Source organism: Bos indicus, chromosome 17 (assembly GCF_029378745.1).
Source record: "Bos indicus isolate NIAB-ARS_2022 breed Sahiwal x Tharparkar chromosome 17, NIAB-ARS_B.indTharparkar_mat_pri_1.0, whole genome shotgun sequence".
Classification (NCBI taxonomy): Eukaryota; Metazoa; Chordata; class Mammalia; order Artiodactyla; family Bovidae; genus Bos; species Bos indicus.
This window is the reverse complement of record NC_091776.1, coordinates 4,737,400-4,764,856: the sequence shown is the minus strand read 5'-3', so window position 1 is coordinate 4,764,856 and position 27,457 is coordinate 4,737,400. Positions and strand designations below refer to the sequence as shown.

Sequence of the window (27,457 nt, the reverse complement as noted above, 5' to 3'; positions counted from 1 at the left end):
GTCTTGGTGATTTGCAGTCCTCAGCTGGTGAATGAGGGAGTGAGCACACCCAGCCAACCAGTTCATGCAGTCTCCCCGTCAGCTGTGCTAGTATCCAGCAGGCAGGGTGAAGGAAAGATATTTTGTACACTAGATTTAAAAGCCTTCCAAAGGGATAGCTCATGAATTGCTGTTTTTATATATTTGACTTCGTGTGTGTATGTGTGTGTGTGTGTGTGTGTCTTATGTTTAAAGTACTTGTGTTTTCTTGACCGCCTCTGGTCAGAAGTTCATGTTCCTGTTGTTTATCTTAGAGGGGAGGGGATTGTTCAATGCTTCTACTTTGAGTGTATAGGATTCACTTATTAAAATTTAATTCTTGACCGTTACTGCTGCATTGTCTCTGTTCTGTTAAATGGTTGTACTTGTGTCCGCCTCAGATCCACGTTTCACTTACTTTGCCAGCCTTGATTATCACCCACGTCAGTTTGTCCATTTGTCAGTTTGTGATAAAGGTGAGTTTTAAGTCTGCAGCCAGTGTGAGATTTGAAGAGACCACTGCTATCTGCATTCATTTTAGTTACGGTAGCATTACTGCACTTTTTTTTTTTTTTTTTTTTGGTTCTTAGTTACTGTCTTGAGATTTACTTTAAAATAAACCCTTTAATTAGTATCTCTGAGTAAAATCTCAGACTATACCAGCAGTGTTTAAGAACTTGACTTTGCGTTGTTCTTTTTGACCTTTCCTTGAAGTCCTCTCAGTAATGACTTGGTCCTTTTCTGTTGACCATATATATATTTCTTCCATGACTCATCTACACTTTACTTTCTTAGATTTGAAATAATCACTTTATAACTAGATTTTTTTCTTTATTCCTCTTAAATCTTGTAACATTCTGGTTTCATATTTCTTTAAATTTTCGAAAGATCCCTTTTAAAAATTATTCAATACATTTTTAAGGTGCTTGCTTTGGGCTATTATAATGACTAAATCTAAAGAAATATTGTATAATTCTGTTATGACAAACTCTCTGCTAACAAGCAGCTTACAGTCTCATGGAAAACATTTCTGTTCTATACAAAATGGTGAGTGAAGCATGAGGAAGAAGAAACCTGGAATTTGACAAAGAAAACCTCAGTGAGGGCTGGAAGCGGCGGTGTGGCTTGAGCCAGATCACAGAGTGAGGAACATGACACTGGCAGAAACAGGCCAAACAAAGTCTTCAAGAAATCCTAGATCCTTTGTTTCAATGATTTGTAAACTTTCGTTATATTTTCTGTTATCTTCCTAAAGCAAAACATAGTATTGCTGCTTATGGATTTTTTTTTTTTTTAAGAAATCTAATGGTTTTATTATAACAAATTTTGGTAAAGATTTTCTAAGTTTAAACAGTTGTTAGGTGCCTGGGATGAGAATTTTGCAAGCTGTTTAAGAGGGAAAAAGTTAGCTTTCCAAGATAAAATACAGAACCACACTATGAAGGAAAACTATCTTGTGACTGTAAAGGTGAGTTTGAATGGACCATCAGTTCATCTGTAAGTTCCCAGTGTCGAAAAGGCCAGAGGGAACAGGGCCCCCTATTTAATGAAGGGAATACCCAGTGCCTTAGCCACGCCCATGGCCCTGAATTAATTTTAAGTAGGAGTTCATATGCTAACCGGAAAGACTGATGCTATAAAATGTGTCCTCGAGCAGCTGGAAAGTTTCTTTCTTCTGTGTATTATCATAGCATCCAGGGCTTTCTCCATCAAAGCACCAACCTTACTGTGCTGTGAATGCCTCTTAGTCTGTTTCTTCTCCTAGACGTGAGTGCCACGGGTACACAGTTAGGGCATTCCCGTCCTATAGTAAGTGAACTGATGGACATGGATCTTTGAGTAATCTGCATGTAGAGCAAGTCTATCATCTTCTTGGCCAGCCAGCTTTCCAATTAAAGTGGTATTCCTTGCCTTAAAAAAAAAAAAAAAAAAACAGCAGAGGGAAAAGATTGGAGATAACCTTGGGAAACAGAAGCTGTGTTGGTCACATCTAAACCTGGAACCTTTGGAGGAAGGGTAAGGACTGGGAGTTAGCTAGCTTAGGCATTTTTGCTAAAGGGGAGAAAACTTGTGTGAATCTGTTACTGGAGTTTACAGATTGCATTTCATCGGTTATCTTCTTTTCAAAACAGGACTGCCCTTTTTTACCTCATGGCATTGGGCTCCACTCAGTCATGTCCGACTCTGCAACCCCGTGGACTGTAACCCTCCAGGCTGCCCAGTCCATGGGATTCTCTGGGCAAGAATACTGGAGTGGGTTGCCATTTCTTTCTCCAGGGGATCTTCCTGACCCAGGGATGAAACCCAGGTCTCCTGTATTGCAAGCAGGAGCCACGAGGGAAGCCACTTTTTACCTCATAGGATGCTTTTTTTTTTTAACGTAATTGTCAATGATTTGTTGAAATCCATCCCAGTGAGTCAGAAAAATGAAATCTGTTCTTAAACCTCCATATTTGTCTTTCCTTCTCCCTCCCTTCCCAAGGCCCACACCCATATTTCTGATAGTGCTTTTCTTTTTCAGCTGGTAGTTGCTTTTATGACAAGCCATTTCCAAAGCTATTACAAATAAAATTACACTTTGCAAACCTAATAAAAGGCGAAGACAGGTATATTTTCCTGCTGTTACTTTTCTGGTTTCTCACTTACTGGAAAAAGATCAAGGATGCACAGAGAAAGCACATCATTATACATTTTTAAATAGTTGGGAAAAAAGAAAGGAGTTAATACCTTACATGTTAGTGGTTGGAGACTTCTTACTAAACACTGATTTTGTTCCAGCTTTTCCTTTCATGTTTAAGCCAAGCTACTGCCCCCAAATTACTGTACACTTAATATAAAACCCTATTTTATAGAATTACTATAAAGGAGAGCCAAATAAGTTTGAAGAACTTAACAATTGCAAATAAAATTGTAAGCTAATAACTTATTTTAACTAGAAATTACCTCATTTAAAAAAATTACCTCAATGTCTCTGATAAGAAGGTATGTAATCTAAATTTGATTTGGGAAAAAGTTCATTTGGTAGAAATAAAGTACTTTTTTTATCGTTTGATGTCCATGAAGTAATACTTTAAATTTTATAGTCAGTAACTTTGTAAATGGTATTTATCTTCTATTGATACATGCTGTGTAGGCAGGAGAAAGTTTTTAGTGTTATCCACTTGGTATCATTGAGTTAGACAAGTCTGCCTAGACAGCACAGTAAAAAGCAGAGACATTACTTTGCCAACGAAGGTCCGTCTAGTCAAGACTATGGTTTTTCCAGTGGTCATGTATGGATGTGAGAGTTGGACTATAAAGAAAGCTGAGTGCTGAAGAATTGATGCTTTTGAACTGTGGTGTTGGAGAAGACTCTTGAGAGTCTTATCATGGACTGCAAGGAGATCCAACCAGTCCATCCTAAGAGAGATCAGTCCTGGGTGTTCATTGGAAGGACTGATGTTGAAGCTGAAACTCCAGTACTTTGGCCACCTGATGCAAAGAGCTGACTCATTGGAAAAGACCCTGCTGCTAGGAAAGATTGAGGGCAGGAGGAGAAGGGGATGACAGAGGATGAGATGGTTGGATGGCATCACCAACTCAATGGACATGGGTTTGGGTGAACTCTGGGAGTTGGTGTTGGACAGGGAGGCCTGGCGTGCTGCGGTTCATGGGGTCGCAAAGAGTCGGACACGACTGAGTGACTGAACTGAACTGAACTTGGTATCATGTATCAGTTCTGCTCTTAAATTTCTCTTACCTAATTTCTATTTAAAACCCCAGCTTGTCTCTCTGTTTTAGCAGTCAGTATTGAAGTTTGTTTTGCCCTTTAACAATTACAGTATCGTATGGTATATTTTAGGTCATTCACCAGATGTTGCTATAGTGGTTTTCCTTTTGTCTGGTCAGGGTTGCTCTTTGGCAGATCTTTATGAAAGTTCCCTGTGATTGACTTCACAATGATTTAGTGTGTTTCTAAATTACTGTACCTGTTTCTGATGTTAGGTGTTGAAAATTGGTCAAATCTTTCGTCATCCCACAGGCAGAAAATGTTGCTTCTGTCTTCTGTTTTAAATCTGGTTTTCTGTTGTGTTTTATTTAGCCTTATAACCACTTTAAGTTAGGAGATACTTACATAAATAGATCAATATAGATTTTATTTTCCTGCTCTGTAATTATAGAAAGATTATATGAAAGCTTTTTATTATATGAATATTTAATATTGCATTATTCTTCATAACTTTAGAAAGAATTAAATTTTAGCTGTTCCAGGCTCTGCATTAGTTCCTTGTCCTGAGGCTGTTTGCGTGCAGCTTGAGGACCAGAGACAAAACAGAAAGAAGGTTAAAGTATATTTTCTACATTACTGCCCTTCCTTTAGTTGATCTGTTAAACCTTTCTTTGTTTATTTCGAACTTTGTTTAAAAGCTTTCTAAAATGCTTATTGCCTTATGAATAGAGGCAGGTTAGAATAGGGGAAAGAAGCCAGTCTTGGAATAGACATTCCTAAGTTCCCCAAATCCTATCTGCTTCCTGGATGTCTAAAACTTAGGTGAATTACTTAACTTGCTGAGTCTTTTTTTTTTTTTTAATGATAACATGGAGAGAATAGAATATTGCAAAGAGCAGGTGTAAGGGTAACATTTATCTGTTGAACAGAAAGTGCTTCACAAAAGTTAGTGTCACCTACTATAATAAAGAATAGTCTACCAAAAATTCTTGGCTGTTTCTTTGATACTATATGCTCATAACTTCTCATGATTTTATAGCACAATTGCAGAAGTAATCTGAAAAAGTGTAATGACCCTAAAATATTTCCTTCAGCATTATGGCTTTTTGACCCTTCTTCTAAAAGTAGGGTTTGATCTTTCCCCCTCATTTTACTTTCTTCATGTCTCTTAAGTCAGTTCTAATTGAGAAGCCAGAATCTTGCCCAGACTGACCTTTATAAAGTGAACCTGATGAAAAAACCAGGTACTTAATGTTTTTGAGTCTTGTTAAAATTGCTTATATACAGTGACGACAGCATAATATCATTACCATGGTTGCAAAAATTATCTTTAAAATTGTACTGCAGCTGCTTTTCTAATAGTTCTTAATTTTTCCCTCTGTTGGTAATGGTTTATATTTATTTAATAACCAAACATCCTGAAGAGTCTTTGTAGCTATCATAGCTTCACTGAATACATTATATGAGTCCATATCCTAGTGCAAATTAAAATTAGTCAAAAATAAGTAGAAGAAGAATAGGAAAAAAAAATTATAAGAAAAAGATGTAGTAAAAGCAAAATATTATTTTTAATTCATTTAATTTAGAAGGTATATTCTTATGGTAATTGATTTATTAGTTTAATTTACCTTTATTTTTGAGTTAGTAATGGTTGGATTAAAGAGTCAACTTGTTATTCTTATTTAAATTTGCATCTGATTTGAAGACTTAGTACCAGAATCAAAACTTGCACTAGAATAACACAGAATCAGTGCTAATAGAAAAGTGAGATAAGTTACCTGTTTTGGTATAAAACAGCTTCTGAGTTTAAAGTGACAGTGAAATTTTATACTATATTCCCATAATTATAATTGAAAAGTTGTGAATCCCCAGAGCCTCTCTTTATACCAGAAACTTTTCTGAAGTGTGAATACTTTGAAATGCTTTTACACATCAACCTTCTCACAGTTACCAGAAGAATGTTTTTGTGAAAATGGATATTGTCTCATTGTTTTGTGAAAATTAGAATTCAGTCCTAAAAAGCATCCTCTTTTCTTTCTGGATTAGGTTTCCTGGGGGGTGGGGAGCCATTTTAAATACAGCTAATGTCCCTGTTTCGAGGCTCGGTTAGGATGTCTGTTAGGTTGGTTGACTGTCAGAGGGTGGGGACCGTTGTGTTGACATCAATAGGGCTAACTAAAAGTTGGCTGATGCCCTTCACACTTTCTTTTTGACTCTCTCCTAACTTTCTAGATTGCTGTAAGAGCTCTCTGCAGTTTAGTATTTGAATCAAATCCTGTGCTCTTTTATTGTCTTCTCCAATTCTAAAATATTGACAATTAAAATTCAAACCCAGAATTTTTTGTGGCCCCAAAAAACAATAATTAGCTAGACCCTATTTCTAAAAATTAGAATTTCACACTAAAAATACAGAAGCCTTTTAGTTTCTCTGTAATTCCAGGAGCCAAGGGTCATCTGAAATTGGAAAACAAGAAAAGCGAAATACTAGAAGAGCAAGATAGAAATATTACTTTGTGACTCAAGTAGGTTTACTAGTGTGAAAACCTTAAACAATAACTTAAAATAGGGAAGAGTGTTCATAAACTTGTACATAAACTTTCAGCTGAATTTAATATTTATCTAATCAAAGTGCCAGTTTCTGTCCTTTAAATAGAAATAATGCTTTTCTACTGAAAGAAAGCCTTTCAACAGAAAGGTTTTCCAAAGCCATGTGAGTTTCCAAATATATGTTTACTTCTATTTAGAAAGCAACTTTATCAGAAAGTTTCAGTAGAAAGGAACCATAAAAATTACCTGAATCTCAGTTTCTTCATTATTCAGGTGAAGAGAGCTCACAGGGTAAACTTGGGATAGAGACGGGAATGAAGCCCAGTTTCCTTAAACCTGTCATTCTCATTCAACTTTATCACCCTCCTTCTGCGGTTAACAAGAGTCTCTAAGGGCAAAGAAAAGGATTATCTGCTTCATGGAGAGAGAAAATAGAAAATTAATAAATGATTTATTTGTAGTAGATTTGCTTTGTTCCTAATCTGGTAAGTGGAATTTTTAGTGAAGGAAATTTTACTTGTGTGCTTTTGCAAAAATTCAAAACTCGTCACATAGCAGTTTGTAAGGATTGTACCATGATGTTTTAGGGACAGAAGTTTTCCTTGAATTCTCTGAGGTGTATTACTTTAGACTCTACAAGCAAAGGTGAATGTCTTGACTATAATTGTGGCTTTAGAGAGAATTAGAAACTAGAAAGATTATTTGAAATGTTCTAATTTAGTTTCAATTTTTAAATCTATTGACTTATAGTCTTTATTTTTTATACTATAATTGAGTCATGAAGCTTCATTATTGTCCTGTTTTTTCCTTTGCTTTTTTATTTAGTTGGTGTACGTGTGTGCGTGCTTGTCATTTAGTCATGCCCCACTCTTTGTGACCCCACAGACTGCGGTCAGCCACCAGGCTCCTCTGTCCATGGAATTTTCCAGGCAAGAATACTGAAGTAGGTAACCATTTCCTCCTCCAGGGGATTTTTCCTACCCAGACAGGGATCGAACCCATGTCTGTCTCCTGTGTCTCCTGCATTGGAAGGCAGATTCTTTACCACTGAGCTACCTGGGAAAGTCCCAGTTGGGCTACACACAGTTTTTTTTTAAATTTTTTAAATTGGTATGCACACAAAATACATATCTTTGGGCTTCCCAGGTGACTCAGTGGTAAAGAATCCGCCTGCCAAGCAGGAGATGCGGGTTCAACCCCTGGGTCTGGAACTTCCCCTGGAGAAGGAAATGGCAACCCACTCTAGTATTCTTGTCTGGGAAATCCCATAGACAGAGGAGACTGGCGGGCTACAGTCCATGGGGTTGCAAAGAGTCAGACACGACTGAGCGACTACACACACGACAACAGCAATGCATCCCTCTTAGGTCAGTACGTAGTTGCGGAATAGTAGGTGCGTGTTTAACTTTTTAAGATTCAATTCAGTTCAGTCACTCAGTCGTGTACAACTCTGCGACCTCATGAACTGCAGCACGCCAGGCCTCCCTGTCCATCACCAACTCCTGGAGTTCACTCAAACTCGTGTCCATCGAGTCGGTGATGCCATCCAGCCATCTCATCCTCTGTCGTCCCCTTCTCCTCCTGCCCCCAATCCCTCCCAGCATCAGAGTCTTTTCCAATGAGTCAACTCTTCACATGAGGTGGCCAAAGTACTGGAGTTTCAGCTTTAGCATCATTCCTTCCAAAGAACACCCAGGACTGATCTCCTTTAGAATGGACTGGTTGGATCTCCTTGCAGTCCAAGGGACTCTCAGGAGTCTTCTCCAACACCACAGTTCAAAAGCATCAATTCTTTGGCACTCTGCCTTCTTCACAGTCCAACTCTCACATCCATACATGACCACAGGAAAAACCATAGCCTTGACGAGATGGACCTTTGTTGGCAAAGTAATGTCTCTGCTTTTGAATATGCTATCTAGGTTGGTCATAACTTTCCTCCCAGGGAGTGAGTGTCTTTTAATTTCATGGCCACAGTCACCATCTGCAGTGATTTTGGAGCCAAAAAAATAAAGTCTGACACTGTTTCCACTGTTTCCCCATCTATTTCCCATGAAGTGATGGGACCAGATGCCATGATCTTAGTTTTCTGAATGTTGAGCTTTAAGCCAATTTTTTCACTCTCCTCTTTCACTTTCATCAAGAGGCTTTTTAGTTCCTCTTCACTTTCTGCCATAAGGGTGGTGTCATCTGCGTATCTGAAGTTATTGATATTTCTCCTGGCAATCTTGATTCCAGCTTGTGCTTCTTCCAGCCCAACGTTTCTCATGATGTACTCTGCATAGAAGTTAAATAATCAGGGTGACAATATACAGCCTTGACGTACTCCTTTTCCTATTTGGAACCAGTCTGTTAGTCCATGTCCAGTTTTAACTGTTGCTTCCTGACCTGCATACAGGTTTCTCAAGAGGCAGTTGTATCATTTGACATTTCCACCAATAATATATGAGAGGCCAGTTTGTTCCACGTCCTCACTGGTTTAAGTCAGAATTTCCCTAATACCTAAAGATATTGGTTGTCTTATCATGGACTTATTTCCCATCTGTTTTTTGCTTTGTTTTTTGGTGAAATGCCTGTTCAGACTTTCCCCCTATTTTTTGGTTAGGTTGTTTGTCATTTTCTTATTCATTTGTAAGAATATTTTGTATATATTTTATGTCTAGCAGTTCTTTGTCTAATAGGTTTTGCAAATATTGTCCAATATATGGCTTGCCTATTCCTTTTTATAACAGTGTCTTTTAATTAATTTTTTTTGGGGGTTGCCGTGCTGGGTCTTCGTTGTTACATGGGCTTGTCTCTAGTTGCAGCAAGTGGGAGCTTCTCTCTGGTTGCAGTTGGAGGGCTTCTCATTGCATTGGCTTCTCTTGTTGCAAGAGCATGGGCTCTAGGGCACACGGACTTCAGTAGTTGCAGTTCCGGGGCACAGGCTCTGTAGTGGCACACAGGCTTAGGTGTCTCGTGACATGTGGGGTCCTCCCGGATCAGGGGTCACACCCATGTCTCCTACACTGGCAGGTGGATTCTTCATCACCGAGCCACCAGGGAAGCCCCATAACAGTGTCTTTTGAAGAGAAAAACATTTTAATTTTGATGAGGTCCAGTTGATTGTATTCTTTTTATAATTTATTCTTTGTGTGAGCTGTTTTAAAATTTTTGCCAAACCTAAGATTAAGATTTTTTCCTGTGTTTTCTTCTAGAAGGTTTATAGTTTTTAGCTCCTACATTTAGGCCTGTGTTCCATTTTGAGCTGAATTCTGTAATGTTGTAAAGTATAAGGGTCAGGATTCATTTTTCATGACTTGTTCCTTGGGTGTCTTTTCCGTCTCTCCACTCTCTTGAAGAGCTTTATCTAGCCATATGGCTTTGAATATCATCTGAACATTGTTGTATACTGACTCTTAATTTACGTTTCCAGCCTAGACTGCCGTACTGAACTCTCTCCAGTCTCACAATTGTTGTTCTTGTTCAGTTGCCCAGTCGTGCCTGACTCCTCACGACCCCGTGGACTGCAGCACACCAGGCTTCCCTCTCCTTCACTGTCTCTCAGAGCTTGCTCAAACTCATGTCCATTGAGTTGGTGATGCCATCCAACCATCTCATTCTCTGTCACCACCTTCTCCTCCTGCCCTCAATCTTTCCCAGTATCAGGGTCTTTAGTCCACTGAGTCGGCTCTTCACATCAGGTAGCCAAAGTATTGCAGCTTCAGCTTCAGCATCAGTCCTTCCAATAAATATTCAAAGTTGATTTCCTTTAAGATTGACTGATTTTATCTCCTTGCTATCCAAAGGACTCTCAAGTCTTCTCCAGCACCACAGTTGGAAAGCATCAGCCTTCTTTATGATCCATCTCTCACATCCATACATGACTACTAGAAAAGGCATAGCTATTACTATACAGACTTTATCGGCAAAGCGATGTCTCTGTTTTTTAATACGCTGTGTAGATTTGTCATAGCTTTTCTTCAGGCTTCCCTGGTGGCTCAGACGGTAAAGCGTCTGCCTACAGCGCTGGAGACCCGGGTTCAATCCCTGGGTCAGGAAGATCCTCTGGAGAAGGAAATGGCAAACCACTCCAGTACTCTTTCCTGGAAAATCCCATGGACGGAGGAGTCTGGTAGGCTACAGTCTATGGGGTCGCAAACAGTCGGACACAACTGAGCGACTTCACTTTCACTTCACTTTCTTCAGGCAGCAAGTGTCTTTTAGTTTCATGGCTGCAGTCACCATTCCAGTGATTTTGGAGCACAAGAAAATAAAGTCTGTCACTATTTCCATTATTTCTCCATCTATTTGCCATGAAATGATGGGGACCAGATGCCATGATGTTAGTTTTTTGAATGTTGAGTTTTAAGCCAGCTTTTTCACTCTCCTCTTTCACCTTCATCTAGAGGCTCTTTAGTTCCTCTTTGTTTTCTGCCATTAGTGTGGTAGTGGTCTCAAAATTACAGTTACCTATTGAACATTTCATTTCATATTTACTTGAAAAGCATCTCCAATTTGTCCAAAACTGAGCCCCTAATGTCCCCCTTCCCTTCCTCCACACCTGCCCCTCTCTTAGTCTTTGCCACGTAACTATATGTCAGCTTCAGTTGTTCAGGGCAAAATCTTAACACCCTCTTTGTCCTCTTTCTCTCTCACCCCACCTCTTGCTCTTTCTGTTGGCTCCACCCTCACACTGAGAAGCCCCCCTCTTCTCACTGCTTGCTTGTCACCACTCTAGTCCAGGCCACCGTCACCTCGCCTAGGTGGCTGCTGAAGCGTTCTAACAGGTCTTCCGTGTATTATCTGAGTTAGGTATTGTCGTTTTCTGCTCAGGATCGTCTAGTGCCTTCTCATCTCACTTAGAAAAGTAGCTAGAGTCTTTAATGACATCTGAATTCTCATACCATCTAACCCCTCATTACCTATTTGACTTCATCTCCCACCAGACTCACTCAACTCCAGTAGCACTGGCTTGGTTAGTGTTTCTAAAACAATCCACCTGCCCACCACAGGACCTGTGTACTTGCTATTTCCTCTGTCTGGGATCTTCTTCTAAGTATTTTAAATTCGGTTCATCTTCTTACTTCCCGTGGCTTCCTGATAGCTCAGTTGGTAAAGAATCCACCTGCAATACAGGAGACCCCAGTTCAATTCCTGGGTCAGGAAGATCTGCTGGAGAAAGGATAGGCTACCGACTCCCGTATTCTTGGGCTTCCCTTATGGCTCAGCCAGTAAAGAAACCGCCTGCAATGTGGGAGACCTGGGTTCAAACCTTGGGTTGGGACAATCCCCTGGAGAAGGGAAAGGCTACCCACTCCAGTATTCTGCCCTAGAGACTACCATGGACTGCTTAGTCCACGGGGTCACAAAGAGTCAGACACAACTGAGCAAGTTTCACTTCAGTTCAGTTCACTCACTCAGTCGTGTCCGACTCTTTGTGACCCCGTGGATTGCAGCATGCCAGGCTTCCCTGTCCCATCACCAATTCCCAGAGCTTGCTCAAACTCATGTCCATCCAGCCGGTGATGCCATCGCAACCGTCTCATCCTCTGTCATCCCCTTCTTCTCCTGCCTTCAGTCTTTCCCAGCATCAGGGTCTTTTCTAATGAGTCGGTGCTTCGCATCAGGTGGCCAAAGTATTGGAGTTTCAGCTTCAGTGTCAGTCCTTCCAATGAATATTCAGGCTTGATTTCCTTTTGGATGGACTGGTTGGATCTCATTGCAGTGCAAGGGACTCTCAAGAGTCTTCTCCAACACCACAGTTCAAAAGCATCAATTCTTCAGCGCACAGCTTTCTTTATAGTTCAACTCTCACATGCATACATGACTACTGGAAAAACCATAGCTTTGACTAGATGGATCTTTGTTGGCAAAGTAATGTCTCTGCTTTTTAATATGCTATCTAGATTGGTCATAGCTTGTCTTCCAAGGAGCAAGCATCTTTTAATTTCATGGCTGCAGTCACCATCTGCAGTGATTCTGGAGCCCAAGAAAATAAAGTCTCTCGCTGTTTCCATTATTTCCCCGTCTATTCGACATGAAGTGATGGGACCAGATGCCATGACCTTAGTTTTCTGAATGTTGAGTTTTAGACCAACTTTTTCACTCTCCTCTTCTTTTTCCTCTCCTTTCTTTACTTTACTTTCTTTACTTTCTCCTTTAGGTCTTTATTCAAATGTCACCTTAGTGAGACCTCTTCTGGCCTTCATTTTTTTTGTTTCTTTTTTTAAATTTGTTGTTAGTTTCAGGTGTACAGAAAATGACTCAGTTATACATAGACATATACTCATTCTTTTTTAGATTGTTTTCCCACATAGGTTATTGCAGATTATTGAGTAGAGTTTCCTGTGCTATACAGTAGATCCTTGTTGATTACCTAGATATTCTATATATAGTATGGTGTGTATGTTAATCCTGAGCTCCTAATTTATCCTTCCCTCCCATGTTTCCCCTTTGGTAACTATAAGTTTATTTTCAAAATCTGTGAGTTTATTTCTGTTTTGTAAGTGAATATGTATCTTTTGTGTTGTTTTTTGAAAAATAGATTCCACATGGGTTATAGCGAGTTATATTTGTCTTGTCTGATTTCACTTAGTATGATAATCTCCAGGTCCGTCCATGTTACTGCAAATAGCACTCTTTCATTTCTTTTTATGGCTGAATAATAGTAATATCCCATTGTATACGTGTACCACACCTTCTTTACCCATCCCTGTGTTGATGGACGTTAGGTTGATTCCAGGTCTTGGCTATTGTGAATGGTGCTGTATTGATCACTGCATGTATCTTTTCATATGATTAGCCTTCCTCTTACATTGCAACACCTCTCCGGTACACACAGCTCATATTCTCCTTTGCTGCTTTGTTTTTTTTGTAACAAGTGTCATCATCTGACGTACTGTATACTCTACTGATTGTATTTCTCATTATTCCCTCAATAGAATACAAGCTTTTTGAGAATTGTCTGTTTTGTTGCTTGCTTGCATTCCAGCCCCTAGACCAGACCCTGGTAATATTTACTGAGTGAATGAATGTAAGTAGCATTTTAGGTGCAATATTTTTTTTCCTCTGAATATAAAGTGGAGACACTATCTTTTTTAACCTTTCCTTTATTTTAATAATAAAAAATGTTAAACACATTCAAAGGAATGTTTCAACATACAGGCAAGATATAAATAGTGATGACAACAGATAGCAGCCACTTTCCTACCACCCGGCTTAAGAAACAAAGCTGTCAGTCCTTCTGACGCCTCCTTGTTGCTTTCCCGTATCTCATTTTCCCTCATCTGCTCCCTCTATAACCCTTGTTCCGAGTTTTCCTTATTGTCGTCGTTGGTTTTCTGAATAGTTTTACTACATGTGAATGTCTCATTCCGTTACGTGTGTTTCTGAACTTTATGTAAATGGCATCCTGCTGGGAGCGTTCTGTTTGTTCTCTCTGATCTTCCTGAGAGCCGTCCATGTTGATGCATGGAGCTCGAGATCATTTATTTTCACACCTGTATATTAATAGTATCCCCATTGCGTAAGGAAATTGTAGTTTATCGGTTTTACTGTAATTACAAATTTAGGGTTGTTTTCTTGTATTTTTATGCTAAAAACAGTGTTGTTATGAACGTATTTGTGCCCGTCTCATGTTAAAGTGTTTGTCATTCAGCCGTGTTCAACTCTTTACAACCCTATGGACTGTAGCCTGCCAGGCTTCTCTGTCCATGGAATTCTCTAGGCAAGATATGGGAGTGGGTTGCCGTGCCCTCCTCCAGGGGATCTTCCCAACCCAGGGACTGAACCCAGGTCTCCTGCATTGCAGGCGGATTCTTTGCCATCTGAGCTGTCAGGAAAGCCCCGTGTCTCGTGGAACACGTGCAAGTTTTTACAGGGCATGTTTTTATGAGTAAAATTGCTATTCCATAGGGTATATGCATCTTTAATTTTACTGGTTAATGCCAAACTGTTTTCAAAAGTAGTTGTACAAATTTATACACCAATTGGCAGTGTACAAGAATTGCTATTAAGTTTTGCTAAGGTAGAAGATTAAAAAATAGCATCTCACATCAGTCTTAATGTGCATTTTCCTGTTTTCTTGCGAGGCTGATGTCTTTTCAGATTTAATTGGCCACTTCTGTTTCCTCTTCTGTACAGTGCACATCCGTGTTACCCGCTCTTTTTGACTGGGGTGTTGGTGTGTGGGAGGCCTTCACGTTTTCTGCATATGTACCCTTTGTCAGAGCCTGTAATGCAGACCCCTTCCCCACTTTGTAGCTTGTATATTTTCACTGTCTTTGGGTGAATAGGAATTCTAGATTTTCAAGCAATTGAATCTTAACAGTCTCTTCTTCATAACTTGCACTTGTTTATCTTTAAGGAGTTCTTTGATACCTAAGGTCATCTGGACGCCTCCCGCCCTTCTGTCCCAGTATGCTGCCCTCAGAGCGCTCCTCTGACCAGTCCTTGACAGTCTGTTCTCCAGAAGAGACCTAAAACGCAGTCACACTGGCAGAGGTGACTGAGACCAGGCCAGTTTTAGAAAACATTTTTACATAAATAGGAATCAAATGAGAGCTAGCCTGTAATGTTTTGTTTTACCTCTTTTTTCTAGCTGTGATTTTCATTGTGGCATTCCTGGTGACTTAGTGGTAAAGAACCCGTCTGCCAGTGTGGGAGACGCAGGTTCTATCCCTGGGTCGGGAAGATCCCCTGGAGAAGGAAATGGCAGCCCACTCTAGGATTCTTGCCTGGGAGCTCCCAGGGACAGAGGAGCCTGGCAGGCTGAGTCCATGGGGTTGCAAAAGACTCAGACATGACTTAGCGACAAAACAACAACAGTTTTCATTGATTCTAGTGGCTTACAGGGAAAAGATTTGGTCCTGAAATCAAACTCCATTCTTGTAAGGTAAACCCAGGTTATAACTTTAATAATTTGACCTTATCTTAGTAGATACTTAGACAAATCAGTTTTCATTTTAAAGCTTGTTTTAAAAGTGGTTGCCATGCAAAAACTAATCTAGACATAGAAAATGAGATCAATATGGATTAATTAAAGTCTGTATTAAGAATGTTTAAACAAATTTTTAATGTAATACTGTTAACTTGAATGTTGTTAACCAAAGGATGCTATGCTATGCTAAGTCACTTCAGTCGTGTCGGACTCTGTGTGACCCCATAGATGGCAGCCCACCAGGCTCCCCCATCCCTGGGATTCTCTAGGCAAGAACACTGGAGTGGGTTGCCATTTCCTACTCAATGCATGAAAGGAAAAGTGAAAGGATAGTTAGGAAGAAATTAAGTGCCTTCTTGGTGCTTGAAAAACATGTTCATTTCAGAAGTGCAGAATCCTGGGGTTATAGAGGGACCCTTAGAGGCTCTTCTGAGGTGATCCATCAGGCAGAGGAATTCCTTCTACAGCATCTCTGCGCTTGGACTGAAGGCCTTGTCAAGGCAGGCAGTGTGGTAAACCAGTTGTGTCCACGCACTCCTGTTGACAAAGTTTATTTGCTTAGCGTACACCTTTTTTTCACTGTGTTTGGGTAAACTTCACATCACTTTCTACCTTTGAAAAGTAAAAAGCTCTGATTCTTGTTTCACTTACAACACTTTTCTAACATCAGTTGTATGTGGGTTTTTTTCTTCCACACAGACAGTTCTCTGATTTTCTGGACACTAGCTGGGTGTCCTGAAATTCAGTTGCCTTCTGACCCTGTGGCCCCCGCCTCAGCACCACACAGTTGGAAACTCTGGGGCGTCACCTGTGCTTCTGACTGGTCAGCTATAAAGTGGTTCCCACAGCCCCCTCAGGAGCCTCAGTCATTTGTTTGAGCAGCTCACAGAGCTCAGGAAGCAATTGACTTATTACCTCACCGGTTCATTACGGAAGTATTAAAGATGGAGACGTCCATCGGGCAAGGTCTGGAAGGGCTCTGAACACCGGCTCCTGTGCCCATGGGGTTTGGAGGGCACCACCCTTCTTGTTTGTGGATGCGCCCAGACCGGCTGCTGTAGGGATTTTCACACAGTCTTCATTGCGTGGGCACGGCTGATTAAATAATTGTCCAGAGGTTGGGGGGTGAGGGTGAAAATTCCCACCTAATCACAGTTTAGTTCCCTTGGCAACCAGTTTCAAGCAATGGTTATCTAGGGGCTTTCCAGGAACCGTATTAATATAAAGGCTGTTGTGGTTGAAAAGTGCTTGTTGTGAATAACAAAAGAGACTCCTTTCACCTTTAATAGCTCTGGGACTGTTTCAGGAACCAAACTGGAGACCAAATATTACAACTAAAGATGCCTCCTTGGCTCTTATCACTTAGGAGATTAACAGGTTTTAGGAGCTCTGTGCCTAGAATGGGACCAAAACAAAGTATGTATGTATTATTATAAATCACAGGATCATACTCGTACTTCTTACAAGTTCCAAATCAGTGGGTTCTAAATAAAGGAAATTTTATCTCACTAAAAAAAATCAACGTCGTGTGGAGGTTTAAACCGTCAAATAGGTGAATTTAGATTCCCCTGCAGTCGGAGGAGTAAGTCCTCACTCTGTGTCGGGCAGTGTACTAGGTAGTATCTCTCATTTAGCCTTCCACAGCACGGCGAGCGCAGTTCTCGGTAACGGCAGCCCTAATGGACAGGTGAGGACCTTGGCCAGTGAAGTTAGAAGGACCCTGTGCCCGGTACCACTGCACGGTGGGGCAGCTGGGCCTGGCACACATGCTGCCTGAGTCCAGAGCTCCTTCTGGTAATTTCTATGGAAGAACAGTACTAGTAATAGGGATGTTTTACTAAGGATCTAAATGAATAACAAATACAGATTTGGGGAGGCTGTGCCCAGTACCGACTATACCTAATGCAAGTCTGACCAGAAAATTGGAAATAAAAGTTCTCAAAGAATCCGTATTCCATTTACTCATAAACTGCACTTAGGTCTTTAGGCTGGTTAGTAGCAGTTTTGAAACCGTGTAACTCAGATTGGGACTTGAACCCATGTTCTTTTAGAATCGCTCACCTGGTGACTGGACTTACTGAGGCTCAGGTTCTTTGTGTCTCAGCGCAGAGGGAATCCAGTGAGAGGCAAAGTGACAGGCAAGAAGTAGTAGGTGTATCGATAGAGGATGCTTGTGAGAGATGCAGTCGGGGAGTCAAGAGGCCTGTGCCCCAGAATTAAGCAGCTGCATTTTTATAATCGCAGGCAAGCAGGGGCGGGGGGTAGACTGCCCTCTTCAGTAGACCTCAGGCTTACGTCCCTAACCCCCCATAGTACCCTGCAGGAGAGCGTCTGACCCTACGAGGTCAAACTGTAATTACCATAGTACTTGTTCACATCAGCAGAAGGATGGTAGCATTTTTTCTTTCGCTTAATGACCGGGGGCATATCTCGTGCTTTTATGGTTAAGCAAGCTGCTGTGTTCCACGCTGTTCAGAGAGCTTCCTTGAGCGATCATTAACTTACTGTGGTCTCCCGAAGTTCCCTGGGTTTCCCTCTGTTTGTGATCCCCTGTTGGGACTTCTCCAGCTACCTGTGTAACTTCGCTGTTCTGTCCATATCAGTTTTGCCTTCCTTGTTTGAGTATCTGCTCCAGAGCTGCTTTCTCTCGTAGTTTCTCTCACGTATCGCAACCACCCTGCTTATTATTATTAGCTTTTCCTCCTCCTAGGACTATCGTTCTGCCTCTGATTTTCCTCCTTTTCACTGTGTTTTCTAACCCTTGTTAATTCCTAGGAGAGCACACTCTTAACCTTTTTCATGATGTACCTCTTTTGCTGCCTAACAAAAACACCCACAACTTGGTGACCTAGAGCTCTGTTACTTCCCACAGTTGCCTGGTGGCTTTCAGCTGGAAGGTCCCCTGGGCTCTGGGAGCAGCTGGAACCATTGGACCTCCGTCGCTGTGGGCTTTCATCCAGAACGGAGGCTGAACGGGGCTTCCTCACACTGCAACAGCCGTGATCCCACATGGCTGGCACTTGTTTATTAGGCCTCATTTTCCAGGTTTTATAGGCTAAGCTCATTGTCACTGTAGAAGCCTCCCCAAGGGTGTGGATTGAGAGGGCTGATTGGAGCCATTGTTGTAAGTTAATTATAACAGTATACTTTGCTCACCTCCTCATTGCCTTCTGTGTGCTTGGGCACTCAGTCGTGTCCAACTCTTTGCAACCCCATGGGCTGTAGCCCGCCAGGTTCTCTGTCCATGGGGATTCTCCAGGCAAGAATACTGGAGTGGGTACCTTATCCCTTCTACAGGGGATTTTCCTGACCCAGAAATTGAACCAGAGTCTCCTGCATTGCAGGTGGCTTCTTTACCGTCTGAGCCACCAGAGAAGCCCAGTTGCCTTCTAGGAGCCTGCGCTTCCTGTGATCATACTGTCTCCTGAATAGTTGCCCCTGAGTGGAGGTCCGTCAACGTCCCCCTTGTCTCAGAACCAGAGGGCCAGGTTCTGCCATCCCAATGTTCTTGTTCAAGCTTTCTGGAAAAAAACCCTCTTCTCCCCACAAGTGCCTTTAAGTTAACAAGATGTACTTTTACTGCCCGTTTATCATTAGCATCATCCGCTGCTGCCCTCCGCTTCAGTCCTCCTTGTGTTCTTGTATCCCTAGTGCAGGGCCTGGTACACAGTGGTAAAGGTTTTGTGTTGTCCTGACACCTGGTACCAAAGCCTTTCATTTAGGAAGGTTGCAGGCCTTACATTTCTGACCAGATGAATTCAAGGTATTTTTTTAGTTGTCATCATTTCATGCTATCCGGCCCTGTTAAACTATCTCCTTGCCAGAAACCTTCTTATCTTTGTCAGAAAAAAAGGAAAAAAATTCCTTTTATTTTTTTAAACAACTTCAGTTGAATCGGCAGCTTCAGATGCCCTGCATGTTAACCCATCTTCTTCTCAAGGCTTGAGCTATTCATTCCCTGGGGTCAGTACTTATTTTGTTTCTTACCTGCCTCCTACCTTCCCAATCCCTTAAGAATGTAAGCTTGGAAGAATGCATTTGAATCAGTTCTAGTGAGGTGGATGAAACCGGAGCCTATTATACAGAGTGAAGTAAGTCAGAAAAACACCAATACAGTATATTAATGCATATATATGGAAGTTAGAAAGATGGTAACGATGACCCTATATGTGAGACAGCAAAAGAGATACAGATGTTAAGAACAGACTTTTGGACTCTGTGGGAGAAGGCGAGGGGGGGATGGTTTGAGAGAATAGCACTGAAACATATATATTACCATATGTGAAACAGATCACCAGTCCAGGTTTGATGCACGAGACGGTGCTCAGGGCTGGTGCACTGGGATGACCCTAAGGGGTGGGATGGGGAGGGAGGTGGGATGGGGGTTCAGGATAGGGAACACATGTACACCCATGGCTGATTCATGTCAATGTATGGCAGAACCACTACAATATTGTGAAGTAATTAGCCTCCAATTAAAAAAAAAAAAGAATGTAAGCTTGGGAGGGAAGGAATGTTTTTCTGTATCTCCTAAAATAGTACCTGGCATTTAAAAGGTACTTAATCTCTGTTGAATGAATAAGTGAATGAAATAAAAAGTTTTCTAAGATGCTTTAAGTAAAAATCTGTTACTGAAAGTGTGTATAGAAAGTGAAACTGTTAGTTAATCTGTTGTGTCCAACTCTTTGCGACCCCATGGACTGCAGCCTGCCAGGCTCCTCTGTCCACTGATTTTCCAGGCAAGAATACTTGCGTGGGTAGCCATTCTCTTCTCCAGGGGATCTTCCCCACCCAAGGATCAAACCTGGGTCTCCTGAATCACAGGCAGATTCTTTACCTTCTAAGCCACAAGGGAAGCCCTAAGTGTGCATAATACAGTCCATTTATGTTTTTAAATATTGTATATAACCCTAGAAAATTTCTCAACGGGCACACAATAAAATGCTGACAGTAATTCTCTTGGGTGGGAAGGAGAGGAATAAATGCAGAGTGGAGACTTTATAATTTTGAGCATATGCCATTTTTACAATATTTTAATCTTAAAAATAAAGGCTTTACAAATCAAAACTGTCCAATATAAACATATTAAGTGTTTTCCTTTATAGAGGTACATAGAGAAATGGCCAGAGACTATGCATGTGTGTTAATAGTGAATACAGATGTCTTATCATATGTTATATCCTGTTTTTTCACTTAGCATAATATAGCAGATGTTTTTACATCATTAAAAATATTATTAAAAGTGCAGTTTTAGTGAATATTGCATTGGATGGGTAAATTTTATACTTTATTGTTGAACAGTTTGCACTTATAAATAAGACTTGAGGAAATACTTCGTTCATAATATCTTTGTGACATTTTGCTGGTACCTTTAAATAGAAGAGTCATAGAAATAGTGTTACCTGGTTAAAACATACTCATATCATTTGAAGTAATAAGCAGTTGAAAATAACTGAGGGGTATTTGAACTTTTCAGTAAATTGCCTTTCGGGGCGGCTCTTGCCATCACTTCTTCAATCTTTGCAGAGAACAGCAGTATTTAAAAGTATCCAGCCTTTTAAATACTCAGTTTTCACTTAAAGTGTAGCCTTAATGATGTCCATACTTGGCACAGACAGTTATTTATCTATAATTTTGCTTCTTTGACTTTGAACATACTTAAAGAGGGACCTACTGATACTTTTAAATTAAGGTATGCTCAGTAATGTTTGAATATGGTTAGCGTCTTATTAAGCTGATCTGTTCCCTTCAGGGAAGTTAAAAAGCTATGAAAGGCTCGGTGACTTCGCAAAGCAGTGTACAGTTAGGGTATGTGATATACTTCGTCAAAACAACATTTCCTCAGGAGAGATACACTCTTTCATTAAGGCATGTAACAAACCACCTTATGTTTTATTATCATTGGTGTTAACGCTCGGTCTTACAACTCTCCTCTGTTCACAGGTTAAAGTATTACACAATCAGCTGGTCCTTTTTCACAATGCCATTGCCGCTTACTTTGCTGGGAATCAGAAGCAGCTTGAACAGACACTTAAACAGTTCCATATCAAATTGAAAACCCCTGGAGTTGACGCCCCATCTTGGCTTGAAGAACAGTAAAATCCACCTGGAGACAAAGAGAAAGTCACATTGTTATATTTCTAAACAAACCTAGTAAGAATTAAGCAGAATTGGGGGAAGAGGGAAGGGGTGACAACCATTGTAGTGATTCTTGCACAAACAGCTTTAATTTTTCCCTTTTTCATACTTTAACAATTGAGCTGTTAAATTTGATGCGAAGGTGGGTGGTTTTAATGTAAACGTAATTTCTATAACCTGAACACAATAATCTCCCTTTTTGAGAAATCCTTTTGTATTGTGAGGGTTGATGGCTATTTCTGTAGTTTGAAAACACCTAATACAGATTTGCACTGACAAGATAAAAATTCAAGGTTTTTGGTCCTGCAAATGAGGACCAGTTGTAACTTTTCCAAAGGAAGGTTTACATGATTTGTATCAACATCAGATATTTTATATAAGAATATATTAAACATCTTTAAGAGAGTCTTTCATGTATTGTCTTAAAGAGAAAAAGAGACTATTTTGCAGAGTAATATTATATGGTGTTCCTGCAGCACCCACACAGAGGCGGCAGCTCTGATGAATGCCTGATTGGCTTGTGGAGTTGTGGCAGATACCTTTTTAAAAATGAATCTGTACCATTGTAATTTTGTTTAGAATTTTTCTTGAAGACGCAGGAATCACACTGTCATTTCTTTGAGGCTTTTGAACTTAAGAATTTGCATCACCCAAAGTCATGGAGCGGTTCTGTTAGCAATTTCTTTTGATTCATAATGAAACCTGATTGAGAGAATTTTTTTGACAGATGGATCTGGGAGTAGAAATTCTCAATGGTTTCTAGAGTGGAAATCTGTGCTTATTAGAAAGCTAGTTTTTGGGTAAATTCCATTTTGACAGAAGTGAATTCCTAGACAGCTTTCATTGACTTCCATATGTAACAATACCGGTTAAGCCTTAAATCACAGATATGTGCCTTCTCAGATACAGTAATTCTCATTCAACCAATGTACATAAATCCATAAAGAAGCCCCTTTCAGATAATGTTTGATGTGTCTGTTTCCTTGGAAAGGAGCACTGTGTATAAATGTTGAATTTCTTTATATTCATTGAGCACATTTAAGGTTTATGGAGAAATCAACTTTTGAATTTGCCATTTGGATTTTCTTTGTTCTTTTTGTGAAAGGGGAAGACGGAGGACTTGTTTGCCCTGAGTAAAGGAAAAGTAACGTGGGTCCGTGTGGTGGGAGCAAGTAGACGGGGGCTGGAAAGGCCAGTACTGTTTCAGTTGCTCAGCACTGTTGGTCTTGTTTTATGGCCTTCTGTGTGATTTTATCAGTAATGTAACCCTTTTTCAGTATAAGTTCTCTTGATTTTTGTCATAAATTAATATCTTGAGATGCATCTCTTCACCTGTTCATTTCTTTTGTGTTGAAATGAAGTACTTAAAATTACTGTTATACCAGAACTTCATGGACTGTAAGATTTGTTATATATGTTCAAATGCCATTTAGCTGGCTTTTTAATTAATATGCTTGTTTTCAGTGCTTAACACAGTGTATGTAATGTGACTGTTAATCATAAACCTATTTTACATCATTCCCTCCTGTATATTTGTACTCTGAGAGAGCCTTATTTTATTCTTCCAGCAGAATTACTACTTGTGATAGTTCATTTACATTCCCCAGAATGTGCCTCTGGTGTGAATTTTGTATTCTTATTAAAAGTGTTTGCTGCAGTACCTCATATCTCTTTCTGCCTCTTCATAATTCAGAATAAGAAACAACTATTTGGAAAAAAAGAGGCCGTGTGATTTGCCTTTGGAAACAGTGACAATGACCAGAAAACGGTGCTTCTATCCCTTAGATTGTGTTATTTCAGTAAGTTACTCTTCCCTCAGTGGGACTCTGCTGGGAGCAGAACGTGTCCACTCTTACATACTTCAGCGTAGCTCAGTAATGAAATCATCTCATTTTCAGAAGAAACTGAAATTTTCAGTAATGTTAAGTAGTGAGTACATGTGCCAAAGAAATAAGTGTATTAATATGTTGTTTGATTGTATCAGTCGTATCTGACTGTTTTGTGACCCCACGGACTGTAGCCCACCAAGCTCCTCTGTCCATGGTGTTTCCCAGGCAAGAGTACAGGAGTGAGTTGCCATTTCCTTCTCCAGGGGATCTTTCTGACCCAGGGACTGAACCCTCCTCTTCTGCATTGGCAGGCAGATTCTTTACCACTGAGCCACCAGGGTAGCCAGATTAACATATTAGCCAGTGGTTTATTTACTTTGTTAGGAAAGCAACTCATATTCATTGTATTAAGAGGAAAAAAATTAGAAGAAAATCTCAAAAATTGAGGATAACTTCCCAAATCATTAAGTACTGCATGGGACCCCTTAACTCCCTCTGATGTTAGATACTTTAGTTACCAGTTGTTTGTATTATAGGCTCTAGTTTGAATATCCTTTCACACACACGCAAACCAGGTTATTACCTTAGGTTAGATTCGTAAAGTGAATATGAGCCCTCACAAAGTGTATGAGTTTATTATGCATTGCCAGTTGTCTTTCAAGAAAGATTTCGCCAATTTTACACATGTGCCTGTTTAGCATATTTTTTAAAGCCAGCACACATAAAAGGACATCATGCATATAATCAGCAGAGCATCATTTTATAAATATTTAAGTGGTAAGGGAAAAATTGTCAAGAAGGTAAGGACTGAACCATCAGGATTTGGGGAATTGTGGGGTGTGAGGCAGGGGATGGATAGAAATGTCTAACTTTTCTCTCATTAAAATAGAAATTGTTCAAGAAAGAAAATGCACTGAAGAGCAAGTCTGTGAAATTGAACTCTTCATCCTGTTAAAAGGTAAACGGAGGCATATTAAAAATTGTAGGGGTTTATATTTAAAGTTGATTGGAATCAAGCAGCACCAACCCAAGACCTGGTTAGCCCTCCACCAGCAGGAGCTAGGGCTGAGGGAGACCGTGAGAGAGAAGGGAGGTGCCAAGGAGGAAGCTTATCTGACCGGCCGCAGCTTAAGGGATGCTTACTTGGGAAAGCCTGGTCGGCTGTTTGTGACTGGTTGTCCTGAGCTTTGATAATTTTTTTTTCTTTGTTAGTTGGCATTGGGATCTCAGTTCCCAAACCAGGTACCCAGCGGTGCACTCCCTGCACTGGAAGCGTAGAGTCTTAACCACAGGACCGCCGGGGAAGTCCCTTCATCATAAGTTTGGTTTGCTTACATAGACTACTAAGTCATTAAAGCGACTTCAGTCTAAAGGCCTCCTTGTCTGTTTAATTTAACAATCCCAAAGCCTCCAGAATGTTAGGGCCCTGGAAGGACCTGGACTTAACAGAAGTAGTTTAGCTGAAATGTAGACTTTAAGAAGCATCTTTTCAATATTCAAAGCATACTGATAATATTACTGAAGTGTAGCCCATAGAGTGAAACTAGGAGTTTCCTTAGAGATACCTGTTTAAGGCCTCCCTTTCTTTTCACAAAGGCCCCAAAACATCAAACTGACTTAGCCAACTCCCATCTCCAAATGTAGTGCCCCAGGTGAGTATTTGCAACTAAATATATGAATTCCTCTTTAAACCCTTCCAATTTCAGCTGCAACTGTATAATTAATTCAGTGTCAGAAGTGTCATTTGTTCTGTGCTTAGTCGCTCAGTCATGTCCAACTCTTTGCGACCCCATGGACTTAACCTGCCAGGCTCCTCTATTCTTGGGGAGTTCTCCAGGCAAGATACTGGAGTGGGTTGCCATGCCCTCCAGGGGAACTTCTCAACCCAAGAATTGAACCAGAGTCTTCTGTATTGCAGGCAGATTCTTTACCAGCTGAGCTACCAGAGAAGTCTGAGTTACCAGGGAAGCCTGTCATTTCTTCTACTAAAGCACTATATGGATAAATGTCTTCTCAGTTGAAAAAAATAATGCATCCCCAAACAGATTCATATTAGATTTATTTCAAAGTATATACAATCCACTGATCTTTAACTTAAAGCATTCTGAAATACTGTGAACCCAAAAAGGATTACATTAAGTAAAACTATACATATTGTAAAAGCTAAAAATAAATCTTTTAATCATGGGACTGTTAATTTGAAGAATAATGTGATACCTCATGTGCCCAGCCTCCTTTACCCTTCACTTGAGATGACTGTAGGATGTGAAAAATAAAAGTGTATTATCTAAACTGCTAATTCAGTATAACATTTGTAGTTAATTCATACTGTTGTGAAGCACTAAGAATGCCTGTATTTTGTAGTAATATTCCTTAATGTCTTTTGCCGGTAGCTCTTAAACCTTTCTAGGAGGGTTGAGACTGCCTGAGATCCTTTATTGTAACCAAATTTAGGCCTTTAAAAAAAAGGTATTCTCCCTGTAAGACTGCAAATTTTTATACTGGCTAAGATTGACTGTCCAGTTGTGAATAGGCTATTTTCCGACCAAAAGGCCAATTATATTTTGCATTAGTCCTTAACTAGCTTTACAACAGAGCAAGGCCTGTTAACACAGAATGGCAGTGCAAACCGCTTACCACTTTTAAGGGCTTGCATTAAATTCTCTTCTGTGTTCCCACTTGAAGGTTTCTTGCTCGACAGGTTTCCTGACATAAATGGGTCTTTATAATAAATTGCCAAGTCATTCTCAGAGAAGGCAATGGCACCACACTCCAGTACTCTTGCCTGGAAAATCCCATGGATGGAGGAGCCTGGTAGGCTATAGTCCATGGGGTCGCTAAGAGTCGGACATGACTGAGCGACTTCCCTTTCACTTTTCACTTTCATGCATTGGAGAAGGAAATGGCAACCCACTCCAGTGTTCTTGCCTGGAGAATCCCAGGGACAGGGGAGCCTGGTGGGCTTCCGTCTATGGGGTCGCACAGAGTCGGACACAACTGAAGTGACTTAGCAGCAGCAGCAGCCAAGTCATTCTAATGTACAGAAAACTGTGAAGTTCAGTTTTGTTTTTTGTGAAATAAAGGCGAACTCTTGGCAGTTTCTGTATATGAAGTGAGAACTATTTTTTATTCTGGTCATAATTCTGCTATGGGAAGAGTGTGTGTGTGTGAGTCACTTAGTCCTGCCCGACTCTGTGCAACCCCATGGACTGTAATCCACCGGGCTCCTCTGTCCGTGCGATTCTCCAGGCAAGAATACTGGAGTGGGTTGCCATGTCCTCCTCCAGGGTTGGGGGATCTTCCTGACCCAGGGATCCAACCTAGGTTTCTGGCATAGCAGGCAGATTCTTTACCATTTGAGCTACGCTCCATGTGAGGGAGGGAAATTGGGCCCAGTCTGTCAACCGTAACTCTGTTCCTGAGTAGTTAATTACGTTAGTTAATATGCTAGCAAACCTGGGAATGTCAATGACACTTTTGCAAATGAAACTTCCATTTAAAAAATAGCATTGGTATATTTACACTTGTGCGTGAAATAGGTCCCTAGCAGGAAGCAGTTGTATATCACAGGGAGCTCAGCTTCATGCTCTGTGATGACCTAGAGGGGTGGGGGGTGGGGGGTCGGGGGCGGCTCAAGAGAGAGGGGATATTTGTATACACATGGCTGATTCACTTTGTTGCACAGCAGAAACTAACACAACATTGTAAAGCGACTGTCCTCCAATCAAAAGTAGTAAATAAAACCACGGTTTGGTTTGCGCCCAAGCTAAGTTTTGCCAGGAGTGTCCTCTGTCAAAGACTGAGCTTTCTGCAGCTGGTTCGTCGTGAGTTGTTGATTCGTAAGAAAAATGATAGAACCAGACACCTCCTTGTTGGCCTTAGACACAAAAATAACTTCCTATAATACACTTTGCTGTTGCTTTGCTTTTGGTACAGGCATGTGTTTGTATAAATATCTTAGAAGTGAAATGTACCTCAAGTTGGCATGGGGCACATAGGGGAGAAAAATGTAAACCCTACTGGTCTTCAGTATATGTTGGAGCTTTGATTATTGAATTTCTACAGAAAAAGCAATATCTCACTTTAAAAAAAGAGTGGAGGGTATTATGGGGTAAGGAGAGGGAGGGTAACTTTAATCCTGTTGGCCTTGTTTTTAAATTACAATTTTTTTAGAATAGTGAATTAGATACTATATATATATGTAGATATATACATATACAACTTGACTTTGATCCTCCCCCTAAGTGATTTCTAGGGGCTTCCCTGATAGCTCAGTTAGTAAAGAATCCGCCTGCAATG

At 40.5% G+C, this 27,457-nt stretch overlaps 1 protein-coding gene across 11 annotated transcripts in view; it reads left to right on the top strand.

The window, feature by feature from the left end:
- ARFIP1 (ARF interacting protein 1) overlaps positions 1-22,994 on the top strand; it is a 138,426-nt gene extending 115,432 nt beyond the window's left edge. For all 11 annotated transcript variants that reach the window (XM_070768985.1, XM_070768981.1, XM_070768988.1 and 8 more), the window contains one exon: positions 21,135-22,994. In XM_070768985.1, coding sequence (XP_070625086.1) covers positions 21,135-21,290 — 156 coding nt within the window. In that variant the 3' untranslated portion in view covers positions 21,291-22,994. The remainder of the gene's footprint in view (positions 1-21,134) is intronic.
- The last annotated feature ends 4,463 nt before the right edge of the window (positions 22,995-27,457 follow it).